The following is a 19,054-nucleotide window of genomic DNA, read 5'->3' on the forward strand; positions in this document are numbered from 1 at the left end:
GTGTCTGAGAACTGCAAAACTAAGCATCACTGATGGTATCTTCTAGACTGAGCACTGAGTCCCATTGGGTAGATAGAAAGATTAACCTAAATAATCTATACTGGAACCCCATGAGATTGGGTCCTTAATCCATGACCTATTGGAACTCATTTACAAAACTTTTCTTAAACATTACATGAATATATTGTCGCATACTATAGAATTAGAATTTATAATCCCTATTCTACTATGAGATATCTTTGAGCTATAATGTACCTTAATTAACACTATCTTTAAATAGGTTTTTTCCTCAAAAAGCATTTTATCAAAAAAATCCAATTTAAATTAAAAAATCCGCTTTTTTGATTTTTTTTTTTTTAAATCATTGATTTTTATCCATCCTGAGTGGCTCTAATACTAACCAGTAACAGAACATGTTTTTAAGCCACAGGGTTCAGGAGTACAACGGCAGCATGAGCACACACAACTCATCAAAAACCCATACCTTGTCATTTTTGGTTGCCTCAGTCTTATTCAAACTGTTTAGATGACAGCAGTGCACTTCTTTCCCACTTTTGTATTCCCAAAGCCTCAGAGTACAATCCTGAATAAATTCAAATGGACAGGTTGATTAACACAATCACTGGCACACAGAAGCCAGTCATGGTCTTCAGAAGCTAAATCATACTTCTCCTCGAGATACTTCATGCATGAGATTCTAAACCCTCAAAGAAACTGGTTAAATGTTCTCAAATTGCAGATAGGGCATTTTAATGAATACATAATTCAGCTCAATTCTAAATTATTCAATCAAACAAAAGTTACTTTTCCTTTGTAGTGGAAATTAGGTTGCTGGATGAGTGGATTTTGAGTGTCTCGTAAATAGCACAACAGTAAATGTGCTACGCACTCACCATCTTAATGACACTCCTCTTAGGTTGCTCTTTTCCCTCACCCACCCTTCTACAGTACCCAAATCCTTTGGATTATAATTCAGTGAGGGAGAAGACCCTCATTTAATTTAGTTATCTTTGAGATTAAACTCTGTTCTGGGACAGGTTTCAGAGTGGTAGCTGTTTTAGTCTGTATCAGCAAAAACAACGAGGAGTCCCTGTGGCACCTTATGGACTAACAAATGTATTTGGGCATAAGCTTTCATGGGCTGAAACCCACTTCATCAGATACATGGAGTGAAAAATACAGTAAGCAGTATATATATATATATATATATATATATATATACACACACACACACACACATACATATACACACATACTGCTTACTGTATTTTTTACTCCATGCATCTGATGAAGTGGGTTTCAGCCCATGAAAGCTTATGCCCAAATAAATGTGTTAGTCTCTAAGGTGCCACAAGGACTCCTCATTGTTTCTGTTCTGGGAAATATCACTGAAGTTGCCTCCCTACGAACGAAATAAAGCCGGGGAGAGCACTAACACCGATATTGCTCAGAGAGATACTGCGTGGGAACAAAATACAGGACCTTTGGGCATGCAATAGGAAGAAATCAAATCAAACGATACAACAATTACCACAACATTACAGACTTCAGTTCTAGAATGTATTCTCCCCCATTGCGCAGTTCCATTAGTATTACTTAGACTGGAGGTTTGAGCTGCATACACATTAATAGAGAACATTGTTTCCCCTCTCTAAGAGGACTGGGGATCACCTCCAATTGTTCATTCTTTCTGGGTCTGGAGCTGTCATGTCGTGCTACTGATAAAATAACTCTTGCTCTACCTACAACCATATGACATACAGGAGAAGTTTGATTAAGACTTCAAACACATGCTAGGTCATCTTAAATACTCTAAATAAAAGTATCTGGGATTCTAGTGTGTATTCATTGTTAGAGGGACATTAACTGTCATGGCTGGCTGGTCCACCCAATGTTTAATCTACCTCAATTATTGAATAGTCCCTTGATAATTAATTTGTCAGTGCTTTGAAGACAGAGTTAATCCTGAAGAACTGGTGAGGACTGTGTGATTTCTCCATCCCATAGAACTAGAAATGATGTGAAAAGCAAGAAGAATGCACAGATTAAGCTGATGCTACCTCCTCACAGAAAGAAGCCTTGGAACAAAGAAACCTTGAGTGCACAGAAGCTGAACACAAAAATACAGTACAGCTATTTTTTTAAATATCTCAAGAAACAAAAAGAAAAATAAGCAGACATAAGGAATCAGAAGTGGATAGGAAACAAAGGTGAGTCAGACTAAAAGTGGAGACCATTGGCAAGAAGAAAAAGGGTCGTAATATTGAAAATTAACAATATTTAAAATGCAATTATAAATTAACATTAAATTTAAACTAAAAATAGGCTTTACATGTTCAATTGGACCTTCTAGATACTGTCATTTAGCACTTCAGAATGCTCGGTGCTCATCTTTGAATGTGATTCCTACTTAGAGTAGGAGATTGGGCCAGCTAATATGGAGACAGCTAACCATAATTGCGACCAAATTCAGATAGGCCAATATTTCCTCCATCGCAAACCTCAGTACTACACTGAGATGAGTATTTCAATACATTTTAGGTCACTACACCGTTCACAGCATTCAGTAACTTGCAGAGCATTCCAGACATTTCTATGAATTAGTGGAGTTCCACTTTTAATTAAAAAACTGTTATGGTGAAAGTGCTCCCATCATTAGAAATTAGAAATGTCAATTTCAGTTCTTGTCTGGGGACTAAGAACTAAGTATGTTTTCCCTAATAAGCAACTGGCATTGCTGTAAACTGAGATTAAATCACCACTATCTTACTAACAATAGAAAGATCAAATCCAGAGTAGAATGCTGGTGGGAGTGGAACTGAAGTGCAAGTCTTCCACCGCTACAGAAACCAAATCCTTGCAAAACAAGCAGAAAACTGAAGTCTGACTCATAAGACTGACACTTTTTTCAAAGGATCAGAATACATACCCCAGAAGCTGATAGCATAAGATCTGGATAGTTTGGTATTACAAATATTCTGCTTACAAACCTAAAGGGAAAGAAGTTAAGAGTTCAACATTTATGTATAGTGTCAGTGTAAACAGAGTACCAATATAATAGTAGGAGCATATTTTAAGGTTACATATATTTTAAGAAGGCAATAGAAAGTCATAAGTTACAGGGAAAAAAAGGTAGCTTTTCCCCCTCAAACTGGCAGACAGATAGTATATTCATTATATCGCTGTAATATTCCTAGAAAGATATTCCACATAATACAAGAAGTGCTTACTTTATTGTATTCTAGGAATTCTATTGACCCCCTTCTAACTGGGGAAGACAGTGCTGCTTGTGTGAATATATTTTTAGTCATTTAGATCAGAATATGCACACTGAATTAGATTTACAAATATATTTGTATCATGCTCATGGATCAATTATAAATATAAAATTAAAAAACCCACATACATCAATATAGATTTTGTTTTTAATAAGTGAAGTCGGAGCATCAGCACATGAGGGTTCCCTCATAGCAGCTGGGGATCATCCAAGGCACCATCTACTCAGTTTTAGGGCAACCAAGCCATGTAACTATTTCCCCACCGTCCTTTCTAGGATTAGCTGCATCAGTTGGGAAGCTCAGTAACATTAAGGAGCTTATAATACTGCAACTTCCACCAGGATACCCCTTAGGGTCCTTATGAATCCACAAAGAACTTCCAAAGTTCCACACTAACCCAGGGGTCATGTGCACTCATGTAAAATGCTGCTGTCAATGCACGGCACAGGTTAGAACATAGGTTTGAGTTTGGTTTTTGTGTTTTTAAAAGGGGGAATTCTTGCTTCTGAAAATAAACAATTTAAAGTCAATTAAAATATCAAGTGAATTTTGCTCGTTACAAAGTAGTAACTGCAGGTGCATGGAGGCATAATGCTGCAATTTCCATTACAAAAATAAATTTAAATAAAAATATACACCATTCAAAAACAGGAGCACTCAAGTGAGAAATCCACTGAATCCCCAACTGATTATCATATTTAAATAATGAATTTTTAAAAGTGTTTGTGCCAATTGTATTAAGTGCCTTCCTATTGTGGAATTGTTAATGAGTTGTTTGTCCAGGCACCATAGCCCCCACTTACAAGCAATGTCTTTCTTGAACATCAAAACTCTTATTGTATTAACAGTTGTATCTTTAATGAACAATAAGCAGAGATCAAACACAGCAATGTAAATACACAACAAAAGCCTTGAGTTCAAAGGCTATTTAAGATCTTTGACATTAATTTAAAAATTATGCAGCTTCTAAAGAATGTCAAATCTATGCTGATAAATTCCCAACAGTCAAAAGTGATATTAATTAACATTAGTATTAATAAGATATTTAAATATCTTATTTAACTATATTCGTAGCACTTTATTAAAGCTTTTCAGTAGTTAAATCAGACTGGGCTAAGGTGACTGCAGCGTATCCAATAGAGCACCACTCTCCTGATTCTCCTTTAACACCTGTTCCTGATGATGTGCGATGATACCTCATTGCATATGAATGGAAAGCAGTGAAGAAAAACCATCTGAAAACATGTGTGCCCCCAAGTAGCCCCAGAGTCAGACAAGCAGAAGCGTGTGTGTGTGTGTGCATGGCATTGTGCAATGCTATGCAGGGGCATTTCTCTGGTGCTCACTGTACTATGCCTATGAAGGCCAGAATAATGGAGAACCTCTATTGACCATAATGGAGAACGTATATTAATATCAAAACAAATCTAAATGGGAAGGCAGGGTTTTCTGCAGAAGGCTTTGAAATACCACTGCAATTTCCTGCATTTCAGAAGGTTTTCCATAAAAATCTATTTAGGTATTTGTCTTCCCTCCTGACTGGAGAGGGGACACTGGGGCAGGGAGCACAAATCTTCCTGTAAGCTAGAGAAGGTGATAGGGGACTTCCAAATAGGGCACTTTCTCTTCCCTAATCTAATGCTACTGTTGCGACACCAATAGATAGCAAGGATTGGAGCCCTAAAATCTCTCCAACCAAGCACCACTTTCAGGTACCTCCTCTTCAGGTACCCATGACAGGCAAGTCCCTAACCTCAACACTCAATGAGGCGATCAGGGAAAGGAAAGAGCACTCTCCCTCTGCTTTTAAACAGGGGAGAGGGAGCTGTGCTCCCTGTAATCTCCTTTACTTTGTGCTTCCCCTGTGATCTCCCTTGCTTCAACCCTGCTTATATCCTCTTCTCCCTACAGTGAGCTCCCCCTATGTTCTGTCTCACATACTGACTCAGTTATTAGTCATGGACCAGGACCCCACTGTGCTAGGTGCTGCATAAACACACAACAAAAAGATGGTCCTTGCCACAAACTAAGTTATAACTGTATCCTGGACTAAAACAGAACAGCCTGGGGAGTTTCTTTAACCCATAATCCAGTTATTGCTCCACAAACAGGAGCCACTCTCCTCTAGCCAGCCCTTAAATACAGTGGACAGCTCCACAAACTTACTCTCTGTGCCCAAGACAGAAAGATATGATGTTATGTGGCGCTCTAGTCAAACTGACTCGAATCTTCTCATCTCTGTCCGCAGTTAGGATATACTGGTCATCAGGACTCAGCGCCTGTTGGCACAAAATAAGCACACAGCACAGACAGCTCAGGATGTCTTTTGATGTGCTGCTTTGTAACTAGTGATTAAGCAATAAATCCAAATACACTAGTTTCATGATTTTGAACGTATCGTGCAAGCAGAAAGCCACAATTTACATTTAGAACGCAAGCCCCAAGCCTTTTTGATAAGAAGTAAAGAAGCAGTAGCAGAATGCAGGAATATTGTTGAGTTTACCAAAGCCAGTAACCTCCAGAAGGAGCACAAAGGAAGCCTTGTTGCGTTTAAAAATGGACTAAGCACTAAAATATTGCAGTGCCACATTGACAGGCTACACTGGATGACCTCACAAGTGAATTGCATCTCTAAGTTCTATGATTCCGTAATAAAAACAACAGCTCATAAAAATTACACTAACAGAAGATCTATTCACTGCATGCCCTCTGCAAACTGTTCTCCCTGCCTCTTGCGTTTGTGTTCGGATAATAACTCAGAGGGAAAAAGATGCTGTTCTTCAGTCTAGCTTATACAAAGAAATGAGGTTTTTTTTTAAAAGTCATATGAACTTGGCGTAGGAATAACATAGTGCTAAAACTTCTTTAAGGGAAAAGAAAAAGGTTGTGTGAAAACCCAATTAATAAACATACATACCACATCCAAGAGCAGGGACAAGTGCCCAAGCTCAATCTTTCCTGCTTTTTGCGGTTCTGTTATTGAATAAGAATAGACATCACCAGACTTGTCTGCAACCAGAATCTTATCCTCTGCAGCTGTAATAATCAGAGAAGTGCATCTTCTAACAACAGACCTGAAAGGGAAAAAAAATGGTCATGATTAGAGATATTCAGATATTTTGACATGGCCATTCGGTCCCTGTTTGGGGCAGGTATCTCTTCCTCTTGAGTCATAAGTGTGCAGCATGGCCACTAACTCAGATTTCCTCTGATCAGAAAAAGTCAGTCCCTGCTGTGCATACAAGATCAGCTTCTGAGCATTCTTCAGCTGTTCACAACTCATTTTCTTCTCTCTCTTTTCACTATTCCTTTCCTACAGTACATGCTTTCACTGCAGTTGGCACTCACCAATTCACACCGCCATAGTACTCACACACTGCCACCACGTCAGTTTCAAGGTAAAAGCATCTTTAACCCCTATCCATGGTCCACTCCAGAAATGTCCCCCCAGGTCTCAGGCCTTTAGCCTTTACTTCTCTCTGAGCAGAAACCCAGGGCCCTCCTTTTTCCAAATCAGAGCTTTAGGCTGCAGTTCACTGCAATTCAACCCAGCCAACAGGTCTGACTGAGGCCAGGTCTACACTACAGACTTATATTGGTATAATTACATCATGCAGGGGTGTGAAAAATCCACACCCCTGAGTGCTGTAGTTATACCAACCTAACCCCCTATGTAGACAGTGTCTCCCACTGACATAGTTACTGCCTCTCGCGGAGGTGGATTAAACTACACCGATGGGAGAAGCTCTCCCATTGGCATAGTAGCATCTTCACTACAGACAAGCTCTCAGTTCAGCCCCTGTGCTTTGCTTTCTCTCTAAGGGCTACGACCAGCATAAGCCGGCAGTGACCACACAGCTACTACATGCATACTACAAAACACCTACATGCATACTAAACACTTACCTGAGATCACCCATCAGTCCTATGGAGACCCCACTAGGTTCCAGTCTAACTCTCAAGCAGGTTCGGTCACCCTTTGGACCAAAGGTCATTTGAGTCAAAAAGAAGTCCCCTGAGTCTGTTTAAACTCAGCCTTTTATATAAAGACACTTTTTTCCCTCCTTGGGACTCTGATACCTGTTTGGAGGAATATACGCAAACGACCCCAGAGGGAGGCACTTCTCTCCAGCTGTTTACAATCCAAGGGACAGCAGTAATCACTCCTTTCTATGCTACTACACCCCCCCACACACACAGTTTTTAGTTACTGAAAAAGCTGTGGAAACCCTCCCATGTGGAGTTGATTATAATTCTTTGCCCACAGTGATACACAGAACATTCATAAATTTAATAGGATACGGTCCCCACAGATACTGAATGTGGTTGCAATATCTGTCACAGTATGATCAGAGACATAAGGTGGATGAGGTCATATATTTTTGGACCAACTTCTGTTGGTGAAAGAGACAAGCTTTTGAGCTATCTTCTTCATGTCTGGGAAAGGTCTCCGAGTCACAGCTAAATAGAATAGTGGAATGGATTGTTTACGGTAAGTAGTTAACACATATTGTAAGAGAACATCAAGGTGAAGTGGCTTGTTAACACCTCTGCAGTCATAGGACTAAAAAAAGGGATTAGTGAGTTACAGATTGTTGTAATAAACCATAAATCCAATGTCTTTATTAAGACCATAATTTTTAGTGTCTACTAAAGATATTAAGCTCTCAGGCTCATCTTTTGAAAGCGTTGTGCAGGTTTCCTTTGAGAATGAGGACTGAGAGGTCAAATACAGAGCGATCGTTTTGTGAAGTGTTCGCCTACAGGTGAAATGGTGTTTTTGTCTTTTATCATTTTTCTTTGAGATTTCATTTGAGAGAATAGAGATATGTGGGTGAAACCAAAGTAGTTGTTATTGGGGCATTTAGTGCACTGGAATGACCATGTATGACTATTGTAACGCACGTGTATGAAGAGGCATAATGGAAGTTGCACATGTAAACCTAATTTTGGCATTTCCTGACTTCCTTGTTTAACTATGCAGGCTTAATGTTCTCCAAAGGGCTCTCACAAAACTGGGTAACTGGGCAACAAAATGGTAAATGAAATTCAATATTGATAAATGCAAAGTAATGCATATTGGAAAACACAATCCTAACTATACGTACAAAATGATGGGGGCTAAATTAGCTGTTACCACTCAAGAAAGATATTGGAGTCATATTGCATAGTTCTCTGAAAACATCTGCTCACTGTGCAGCGGCAGTCAAAAAAGGCAGAAACTTGGGAACCAATAGGAAATGGATAGATAATAAGAGTAACTACCAAAATGCCACTATATAAATACATGGTATGCCCACAACTTGAATATTGCCTGCAGTTCTGGTCACCCCATCTCAAAAGAGATATATTAGAAATGAAAAGGTACAGAGAAGGTACAGATTAAGGGTATGGAACAGCTTCCATATGAGAAGATATTAAAAAGACTGGGACTATTCAAACTGGAGAAAAGACGACCAAGGGGAGGGACATGATAGATGTCTACAAAACCATGAATGATATGGAGAAAGTGAATAAGGAAGTGTTATTTATTTATCTATCCCTTCACATAATAGAGGAACCAGGGATCATCCAATGAAATTAACAGGCAGCAGGTTTAAAACAAACAAAAAGGAATTACTTCTTCACACAATCAACAGGTGGGTGCAACCCCAAAGCTTTGGATATCCCGAAACCTCTGACTGCCAGAAGCTGGGTCTGGACAACAGAGGATGGATCACTTGATTGCCCTGTTCTGTTCATTCCCTTTGAAGCGTCTGGCACTGGCCACTGTTGGAAGACAGGTTACTGGGTTAGATGGACCATTGGTCTGACCCAGTATGGCCGTTCTTATCTTCCAAACAAAATTGGATGGACTTTTCTAACATAAAATAAAAAACCACACTCACAAAATGTGCATAAAAACTATGGGGAGGGAGACTTGGAAGCTCTCCTGATTTGCAATATTTTGTCAATAACATGTGTAAATTCCATGTACTGGCCCTATTTGGAGACAGAACACCCTGTCTCATGCATCTTACTGCAAGAGGAAGCCCCTCTGATGTGAGCCTTAGGAACATCATAGCTAGATAAATTTGCATCATACCCAGCTGTGTAGCTCTTAAGGTGCACAAAAGGGAGCAGACTCAGATGCACCTTACACACAGCAGCTTCCCTCATCCTTTTGCACCTTATGAGGTTGTTATAAAGATGTGCAGGAAATAAGACAAGGGCTTGGCTATGCACTTGTAGTACACTTAGTCACCAGGATTTGAGTTCAGAGTTTCCCTTGCAACAGCTGATATCAGCCACTTAAGGCAATACAGGATCACTAGTTTGTGATTATGATTAACGTGAAGATTTTATCATGGTTATTTTTAGTAAAAGTCACAAACAGGTTACGGGCAACAAAAATTCAGAGCCCATGACTTGTCCATTACTTTACTAAAAATAACCAGGGGGGCTAGGTAGGGGGAGGAATGGAGTCCCGGGGGGGGGGGGGGGGGGGGGAGAGGGGTGAAGAGAGGGGGAATGTCAGGCTGAGCCCCGTGCCATGGCCGCACACAGCCCCTGCTCCAGAGCTGGCTACAGTTGCAAGACAGGGGTGCGCGGCCCCAGCTGCAGCCCCCACCAAGCCTGGGAAGCCGTAGGGCTGGAGCTGAAGGGTCCTAGTTTCATCCAGCCCCAGTTGCAGGCAGGGGCGCACAGTGCCGCCTCCTCCTCCTGAAGCCCTAGAAGTCACGGAGGTCTGGTAAAGTCATGGAATCCGTGACCTCTGTAACTATATCGTAACCTTAATTATGATTTTGTCAACTTTCATAAGGCAGATAAGATCATGGACAACTACCTAATAATTGGCAGGTGAGTTTGAAAACAGATTTCACTCTTATTTTGCTTGAAAACTGTATTTATAATTTAATAATTATTGCTGCTGCTATTATTTTTTATTTCCAGATCACTTTTCATCCAAATTGCTCAGTGCAATTGTGGATTAATTTATGCCTTAAGACTCCTGGGTAAATAAAGGACCTCACCCACCACTGAAATGCAACAATCCCTGGGGTGAAAAAGCATTATATAGGGCTTAAGTCAATATACTCCACTGTCATTTTAGGACTTTTAAAGTAAGCTGTTTTTCACATCTTTATGGCTTATAAGATGCTACCAACTATGAATTCATTAGAGCTTTAGGATGCACCAGTACAGGAATAGGTTACTTTCTAGCTTGCTGACTCGCTGGATACTTTCTACAACATATGGGACTCTTTTTTTTTGGCCCTACCTTTATTGCTAAGCAACAACTGAAGTTCTCGTGTAATCATGACTCTCCAGTAGGTGCCAGCATTGTATTAGGCTTGCTACATATCTTGCCACAAACAGCTGATATTTATTTCATCTCACACCAGAATGTGGAGCTCAAACTTATTTTAGAGAGTTATCTTCCCATGCAATGATTGTTGTTTTTTGGTATTCCCAGTTTCCTAATGGAAGAAAGTGATGTTACAGAATTCCTGGCAAAATCCACCTGGGTTCCAGGCTGACAGTCTAGCAGAAAACTGAAAATCCAGGAATTATCCTGTAAGCCTCAGAGTTAAAGACAACAAAAACAGGACAGAGGACAGTACTATTCCTTTGGGGCAGTGAGAAGAAGTGGATGCATGAGGAAACAGAGGTAAAATTCATGATAGTTCTGGCTAAAGTCAGCCTAGACTTGGGGTCTGACTGCATAAAACAGCAGCAATATTTCCATAGAATGGTTTTCACTCTCACCAGAGTTAAAGCAGAAACTCAAAAACAATGACAAGAGACAAGTAGGCTCTGTGGTGAGATTAATCAAAATTCACGCAGTAAAACGTAATCTGAAACGGCAGAGTTATGTGTCAGCAACACAGTCACACACTCTGAAGGTATGTCTACACTGCAATTAAAAACCCACAGCTGGCCTGCGCCAGCTGACTTGAGCTCAGAGAGCTCAGGCTTAGGGGCTGTTTAATTGCAGTGTAGACATTTGGGCTCAGGCTGGAGCCCGGGCTCTAGGACCCTGCCAGGTGGAAAGGTCCCAGAGCTCAGGCTGCAGCTGGAGCCCAAGTGTTTATACCACAATATAAACAGCCCCTTAGCCCGAGCCCCAGGAGCCTGAGTCCACTGGCACAGGCCAGCTGCGGGTATTTAATTGCAGTGTAGACATACCCAGATATGCTAATTAGGTATCCCTGACCATGGTTTTCCACAGTGAAAAAGTACTGATCAGAGAGTGATGCAGGAGTTCATCAACTTATCACTTCTCAATTTCTAATGTGTATGTTTACTTTTTAGAAGACTGACCAAAAGAGATTAGAGCATTGTTTGTTTACCTGTGCACTTGACTGCACCATGCAATTATTCCATTTCTCCTTTTCCTTGTGTAGGTCTCCAACACAGCAAGACGGAACAAACATTTTTTTAAATGGGAAAATGTGGTTTTCAGGTGACAGGAAGTTGGACTCAGGGGGAGGGGAAGAGAGGGGACTCAATAGCAGATGTAGTACTTAAAACCACTTCTATGCCTTTTTAAGATTGGCTTTCTCTGCAAGCTGATGTTACTTTAAATTTATTAGGCTGCGTACAACCCTAATCACAAGAAAAGAATGATGACCTTGAGGATAAAGCACTAAAATGGGAGTTCCTTTCTATTATTTCTAGGTCTGCTACAAACTTCCTATATGACACTGGGCAAGACACTCTAAAGGTCCAGCATCTACACCACAGGTAGAACTGAGGGGGGAATCCAATAATACAGTTCCATTCTGCTTTGTAGATGGGACAAGAATCTAGCATTCTTCAGAAATCAATACAAGTGGAAACTTCATTTGCCAAGATTTTGCTTTTGAAAAGTCCTACGTGTCTTCATATAGAAAACTATCACAATCAGCAGAGAAAGATTTATTACAGGAGGACCTCTAGTGGACAGTAAGAGATTCAAAAGGAGGGGGTTAGAAAAGAGAAGGCATGCAATATGTAACTTGTACATAAGGACAGATTTTTAGAACAGCCTCCAGAAGCTCCCTAAAATCCTCTCTCCCACAAGCCTATCTTGGATTACGTCGGTAGCTGGAGTAGTACTCAGGTTAATGAGTGTGTCGTTCTTTAAGATTTAGTGTTCACACAGAGCAGAGAGGGGCGCTCTGTTTTTAAATATCCAATAGATACTTTTTGTAACAAGTAAAGAGTCTTTTTTTTCCCCCCCCTTATACCCTTGGCCAAAAGCTTGCCTTCCCAAAGCTAGTGTGCTGTACACATTTTAATGGGCTTTTGCAGAGGAAAAAAAAAAAAGGATGCAAGTCAAAATGGAGGAAAATTGAAAACTTTTAGAGGGAAGCTTGTAGAGTACAGACACCATTTCCGGCTTAACCTCTTAACATTGGCCCCTCACTTCCACCAGCGTTAAATTCACTCAAGCAAATTAGAGGAAAGAGGGAGAAGCCAGTAATAACAAACAGCTGTGCCCCAAATCCTGCTGATATTTAAAGTAGTAAAATGGCAGTCATTCCAATTTATAATACACAGACACTCAATATCTTGATTCCTTACCTGACACTAAGGCATTCCCAGCAAGGCTTAGTACGAAAAAGAACCAGACGTTTGTTGTCATCAGTCAAAGCAAAATAGCCTCCTGATGAGGAGAAGGCAAAAGCAAGAATATCATCGCTTGCTTTAACTGCTGGCTGTCCATCCTGTCTAAAATACAGAAAGGAGAAAATGGTTTTTTCATGAACAGACAGCTTTAAGCATATTTACTTAAAAGAGAAACATATCATCAAACTGCCAACAGCATTAATCGTGATTAATCGCAGTTTTAATCGCACTGTTAAACAATAGAATCCCAATTGAAATTTATTAAATATTTTTGAATGTTTTTCTACATTTTCAAATATATTGACATCAATTACAACACAGAATTCAAAGTATACAATGCTCACTTTATTTTTTATTACAAGTATGTGCACTGTAAAAAAAACAAAAGAAATGGTAGTTTTCAATTCACCTAATACAAGTACTGTAGTGCAATCTCTTTATCACGAAAGTGCAACTTACAAATGTAGATTTTGTTGTTGTTGTTACATAACTGCACTGAAAAACAAAACAGTGTAAAATTTTAGAGCCTACAAGTCTACTCAGTCCTACTTCTTGTTAAGCCAATCGCTAAGACAAACAAGTTTGTTTACATTTGTGGGATATAATGCTGCCTGCTTCTTATTTACAATGTCACCTGAAAGTGAGAACAGGTGTTCGCATGGCACTGTCGTAGCTGGCATCGCACGATATTTACGTGCCAGATGTGCTAAAGATTCATCTGTCCCATCATGCTTCAACCACCATTCCAGATGCTGATGACGGGTTCTGCTCGATAACTATTCAAAACAGTGCGGACCAACGCATGTTCATTTTCATCATCTGAGTCAGATGCCTCCAGCAGAAGGCTGATTTTCAATTTTGGTGGTTCGAGTTCTGTAGTTTCCACATCGCAGTATTGCTCTTTTAAGACATCTGAAAGCATGCTCCACAGCTTGTCCCTCTCAGATTTTGGAAGGCACTTCAGATTCTTAAACCTTGGGTCAAGCGCTGTAGCTATTTTTAGAAATCTCACATTGGTACCTTCTTTGCATTTTGTCAAATCTGCAGTGAAAGTGTTCTTAAATCGAACAACATGTGCTGGGTCATCATCCGAGACTACTAGAACATGAAATATATGGCAGAATGCGGGTAAAACAGAGCAAGAGGTATACAATTCTCCTCAAGGAGTTCAGTAACAAATTTAATTAACGTGTTATTTTTTTAATGAGCATCATCAGCATGGAAGCTGGAATGGTGGCTGAAGCATGAAGGGGCATATAAATGTTTTGTAGCCAGCATTGCAAAGTATTTACGTGCCAGATATGCTAAAGTGCCATGCGAACGCTTGTTCTCACTTTCAGGTGACACTGTAAATAAGAAGCAGGCAGCATTATATCCCACAAATGTAAACAAACGTGTTTGTCTTAGCGATTGGCTTAACAAGAAGTAGGACTGAGTAGACTTGTAGGCTCTAAAATTGTACACGGTTTTGTTTTTTCAGTGCAGTTATGTAACAACAACAAAATCTATATTTGTAAGTTGCACTTTCACCATAAAGAGATTGCACTACAGTACTTATAACGGGGGAATTGAAAAATACGATTTCTTTTGTTTTTTTACAGTGCAAATATTTGTAATAAAAATATATATACGAAGTGAGCACTGTACATTTTGTATTCTGTGTTACAATTAAAATCAATATATTTGAAAACGTAGAAGACATCCAAATATTTAAATAAATGGTATTCTATTATTGTTTAACAGCGTGATTAATCGCACGATTAATCATGATTCATTTTTTAATCGCTTGACTGCCCCAACCTAAACTAAATCTATAAAGTTAGATCTAAATTCCACTTATTCAAAAGAAAATAATTAAAACAATATCTAGAGGGGTATAGTCAACTAGAAATGTAATTTTAAAACAGGACTTTGAAGTACTGTACCTGCACTTAAATATCTACCTAAGCTTTTATAGCTTTATAATCAGGTTTTCCTATTTTGAAAGTTTCTCTCTCCTGTTACTGTGTAAAAGACTGAAACCAATGAGAGGAAACAGACTGTGGGCCCAATCCTGCATCAATATCTGCTTACCTATGTACAGTGGTCTGTGCTGGCAGACCTTGATGTAGGATCTAAATCTAAGCATCCAGGGGAAACATAGGAATTGACTATAGGTAAAGTACTGTCCAATGCTCAAAGTACAATTAAAAGATAGATTTCTCCTCCACCCTAATTTCTTTTCAATTCTTGTAAGCTTAGATAAAAATCACATAGAAGCGTTGATTAAGTTGCCCGTGTTCCTTTCAAACAATCTTTCACCATCATACCCACTCTAAGCAAGAGTAAGACTAAAAATACATAAGTTAGCGAAACAAATAAGACACAACTAGAAATTAAGCTAGTCATCTCACATCACTAGGCATTCCTAATTTATTCACTTTATTCTATTCGACATCACATCATCAGAGGAAGTAATCCATCCTCTGAAAAGGTAGTGAAGAGTTTATACAAAATCTCTCACCCTCTGTCTTCTTGAGACTTCTTGCCTGCAGTGATGCAGTCATACATGAAGAGATCATCAACACTGGAAATAAAAGGGTTAACAAAAAAAAAATCACTGTTTTCCCATGAAGGGTGCTGATTCATTTGTAATGCACCATAATTATATACTTTATTATGTCTCCTTGCCTCTGCTGCCAACACCCCCTGGCACCTCAAAGGCATCCCCAGATTACTCACCAGTTGTTGAAGTTTGGCACCTCATATCCCACATGCAAACCAAACAGAAGCCATTAGTCGATAGGAAAGCAACTGTGATTTTTTTTCCAGTGAAAAACCGTGAATATTTTACTTCTACTAGTCTCTCAATTGTATTTGCCATCTGCTCTTGAATCTCTATTTTGGCATTTACTGTGATTCCAGAAATCAATGTGACAAGCATAAACTGGTTCTGTACAAAGCAACAGAGGGTCCTGTGGCACCTTTTAAGACTAACAGAATGTATTGGGAGCATTGTTAGTCTTAAAAGGTGCCACAGGACCCTCTGTTGCTTTTTACAGATTCAGACTAACACGGCTACCCCTCTGATACTTGGTTCTGTACAAGCTGCCAGGAATCATAAAGACTGATAGGCTTAAAATGTTATTCTTTGTACATGAATAATTTGTGTAACAAATATCCATATACTCCTGTGACTGGAGATTGAGAAATCAAGGCCTTGCTTTGTCCCACATGTGCATGCTTGTTTACCTCATCTTGCCATGCTATCTGCATAGCCCTTGGGAGAAGATCCTTCTACTGAAGGATGGTGTAATAAGCACACAAACAAACTAAGCATGCTGGCTTTATTGTTGCTGGGTAATCCAGTGGTGTAGTTGTTATTGTAACAATGTCGCATGGATAATACTTATTCAGAACATGTTTAAGTCTTATCACGGTTTTATTTTGGGCCTTTTAAAAGAAATGCCTTCAATTTTAAAAAAGAGATAAGTGGGAATTTTTAACCTTCCATGGTTAGAAGTAATACCTAAAATTTGAGAAATTAGAGGGAAATTACTGCTTTTTCAGTTTTAGACCCCAATCCTGCAAATACTTGAGCTCAGACTTAACTGGATAGACATGAGTAGTCCCCACTGAAGTCAGTGAAACTAATTACATACATATATCAGAGTGGTAGCCGTGTTAGTCTGTATCAGCGAAAAGAACGAAGAGTACTTGTGGTACCTTAGAGACTAACACATTTATTTGGGCATAAGCTTTCTCTGTGTATATATATCTTCCTACTGTATTTTCCACTGCATGCATCAGATGAAGTGGGTTTTAGCCCATGAAAGCTTATGCCCAAATAAATGTGCTAGTCTCTAAGGTGCCACATATATTCCTCGTTCTTTTTACATACATGTAATTAAGCATGTGTGTGTATGCATTTGCCGAATTAGGGATGTACCTTGAGCATGACAACAGCGTGTGTATAATCAGTTTCACCATTTCCCCTGATGTATGAGTCTCTCTCTCTCTCTCTCATTAGCAACAGGGGAAAAACATTTTAGATGCAGTGTGATATAAAACCACAAAAAATAGTAGCAGAGTCAGAGGATATTCTAACACCTGGCAGTACTTATAATCAACTTTTTAAAGTGATTAAGTTTCAAGGGGATGGTGCCTCTTTAACTTTAGCAGTATCCCTTTAAACAATGCCCAAATATATTTAGAATTAGCAAGGTGTAAGAATAATCAGCACACAGAGTAGTCAAATAACGTTACACACCGTTAAGAAAGATTCATTCATCTCCAGTCGGGCCGGGGATTCACCCTCAACTGGTTTTAAAGGGGCTGAAATGTCATCTGGAGCCAAGGGGGCAGGACTGATGCTCCTGAACTCCCGGGGGGGGGGGGGGGGACGACACACTAACGGAGACATCTCATTGGACTGGGTGGGGTTTAAAGACCGGATACGTCTCCCACCCGCCAGCCACACATCCGCTGCCGAGCGACGAGGCGCGCTCACCATCCTCCCAGCCACCTCCCCCCGTCCCCGGGCAGCGCCGGGACCCCGCGGCCCGCACTGACCTGGGCTCCTGGTAGCGAGCTGCCAGGAAGCGGCTCCCGCCGCTGGCAGCCATGAGAGCTCCGCAGAGCGCCAGCCCCGGGCCGCGACATCCCGCCGCTGCCGCCTCCATGCGGACAGCCGCCCACGTGCGCGGCCCCCAGCTGCGGTTTACCTAGTAGCCGATGCAGGGTGTGAACGTCACACCACAACGCGCGCTGGCTAATGACGTAAAGCGGACTCCCCCCCCTGCCGCGGGGGCTGCGCCTGCGCAGTAACACACAGGAAGGGCGAGGTTGGCGGCAGCGGGGGAGCAGCACGCGCTGGGCACACGCAGTCCTCGTTCCCTGCCAGGCTCGTGTATTGCGCCTTTTTGATCCCAGCATAGTCCCCTTCTCAGCACGCCGGGCGGGGCTAGGCCAGTAGCTGGGCCGTAGTGCAACCAGTAGAATTAGAGCTCTGGCGTGGAGGGGTGTTTTGAAGAGTATTTATATTTCTGTATATGGACCCGGACCTCCTTGTGCTAGGTGCTGTAATACATAAGATCTGCCCTTTCCCAGTGGAGGCTCTTTTTGTTGTTGTTCTTATTTCCCTATTCAGTACAGTGCAACTTGAAGCCTCAGTCCTGTAATAAATTGCAGATAGTTTGGGTAGCATCTGTCATACCCATTGTAAATTCCCAAGAGGCTTTAGGTAATTAGAGTTAAATAATGGCAGAGGAACATAAATTAAAAGGATAGGCAAAGGAAGAAAAAGATGATCCTAGTTGAAATTAGAAAAGAGAGAGTGAGAGGCAGAAAGATGAAGGTTGTTTCAAACAGTAAGATCTGCACAGAAGACCAAATAGAACAGTGGTTCTCAAACTTTTGTACTGGTGACCCCTTTCGCATAGCAAGTCTCTGAGTGCGACCCCCCCCCCCTATACATTAAAAACACTTCTAAATATATTTAACACCATTATAAATGCTGGAGGCAAAGCAGGGTTTGGGGTGGAGGCTGACAGCTCGGGACCCCCCATGTAATAACCTCACGACCTGCTGAGGGGTCCTGACCCCCAGTTTGAGAACCCCTGAAATAGAAGAAGTCTTTGAATGTTGAGGCAAAGAGGTTCCTGGACTTCAGAATCTGGGTGGCTGGATTTCTATTTGATCACTTCTAATCAGCTATCTGTAATCTTTCATGCATGGTTTCAAAAGCAAACAAAGGACAACCCCAAGTGCTTACAGAGACCTGACTGCCATTAATACCTCTTTCTGAGGCCTGGTCTCTGCTTAAAAAATAGATTGATTTGTGTACATCCCTCAGGGCTGTGAAAAATTTCATGCTCTGTACAGCGTAGTTAGGTTGACCTAACTCCTTGGGTCAGACGTGACTAGATCAACAGAAAAGTTCTTCCATTGAGCTAGCTACCACCCCTCAAAAAGGTGGAATGAAAACCCCCTTCCACTGATGTAGGAAGCATTTGTGCTACAGAACTAAATGGCACAGCTGTATTATGTCCAAAAGTTTATTGAAAAATTTGAAGCCTTATGTCCCTTTTCAATACTTTTGTGTTATCTGATAACTCAAGCAATTAAAAACCATCCAATCTACAAAGGCTGCTTTTGCATCCAATGAGAAATTTGGACAAAGAAGACAGAAAAGGGAGGAGGAG

The 19,054-nt window shown here is 40.6% G+C and overlaps 1 protein-coding gene across 1 annotated transcript in view; it reads right to left on the reverse strand.

The window, feature by feature from the left end:
* The window catches only part of WDR4 (WD repeat domain 4), a 29,302-nt gene extending 11,769 nt beyond the window's left edge, over positions 1-17,533 (reverse strand). The window contains exons 1-7 of the mRNA XM_065422396.1: positions 17,424-17,533; positions 15,376-15,438; positions 12,828-12,974; positions 6,196-6,352; positions 5,445-5,557; positions 2,930-2,990; positions 485-583 (exon numbers count right to left, since the gene is read on the reverse strand). Coding sequence (XP_065278468.1) covers positions 485-583; positions 2,930-2,990; positions 5,445-5,557; positions 6,196-6,352; positions 12,828-12,974; positions 15,376-15,438; positions 17,424-17,533 — 750 coding nt within the window. The remainder of the gene's footprint in view (positions 1-484; positions 584-2,929; positions 2,991-5,444; positions 5,558-6,195; positions 6,353-12,827; positions 12,975-15,375; positions 15,439-17,423) is intronic.
* Between the last annotated feature and the right edge of the window lie 1,521 nt (positions 17,534-19,054).

This window comes from Emys orbicularis, chromosome 1 (assembly GCF_028017835.1).
Source record: "Emys orbicularis isolate rEmyOrb1 chromosome 1, rEmyOrb1.hap1, whole genome shotgun sequence".
Classification (NCBI taxonomy): Eukaryota; Metazoa; Chordata; order Testudines; family Emydidae; genus Emys; species Emys orbicularis.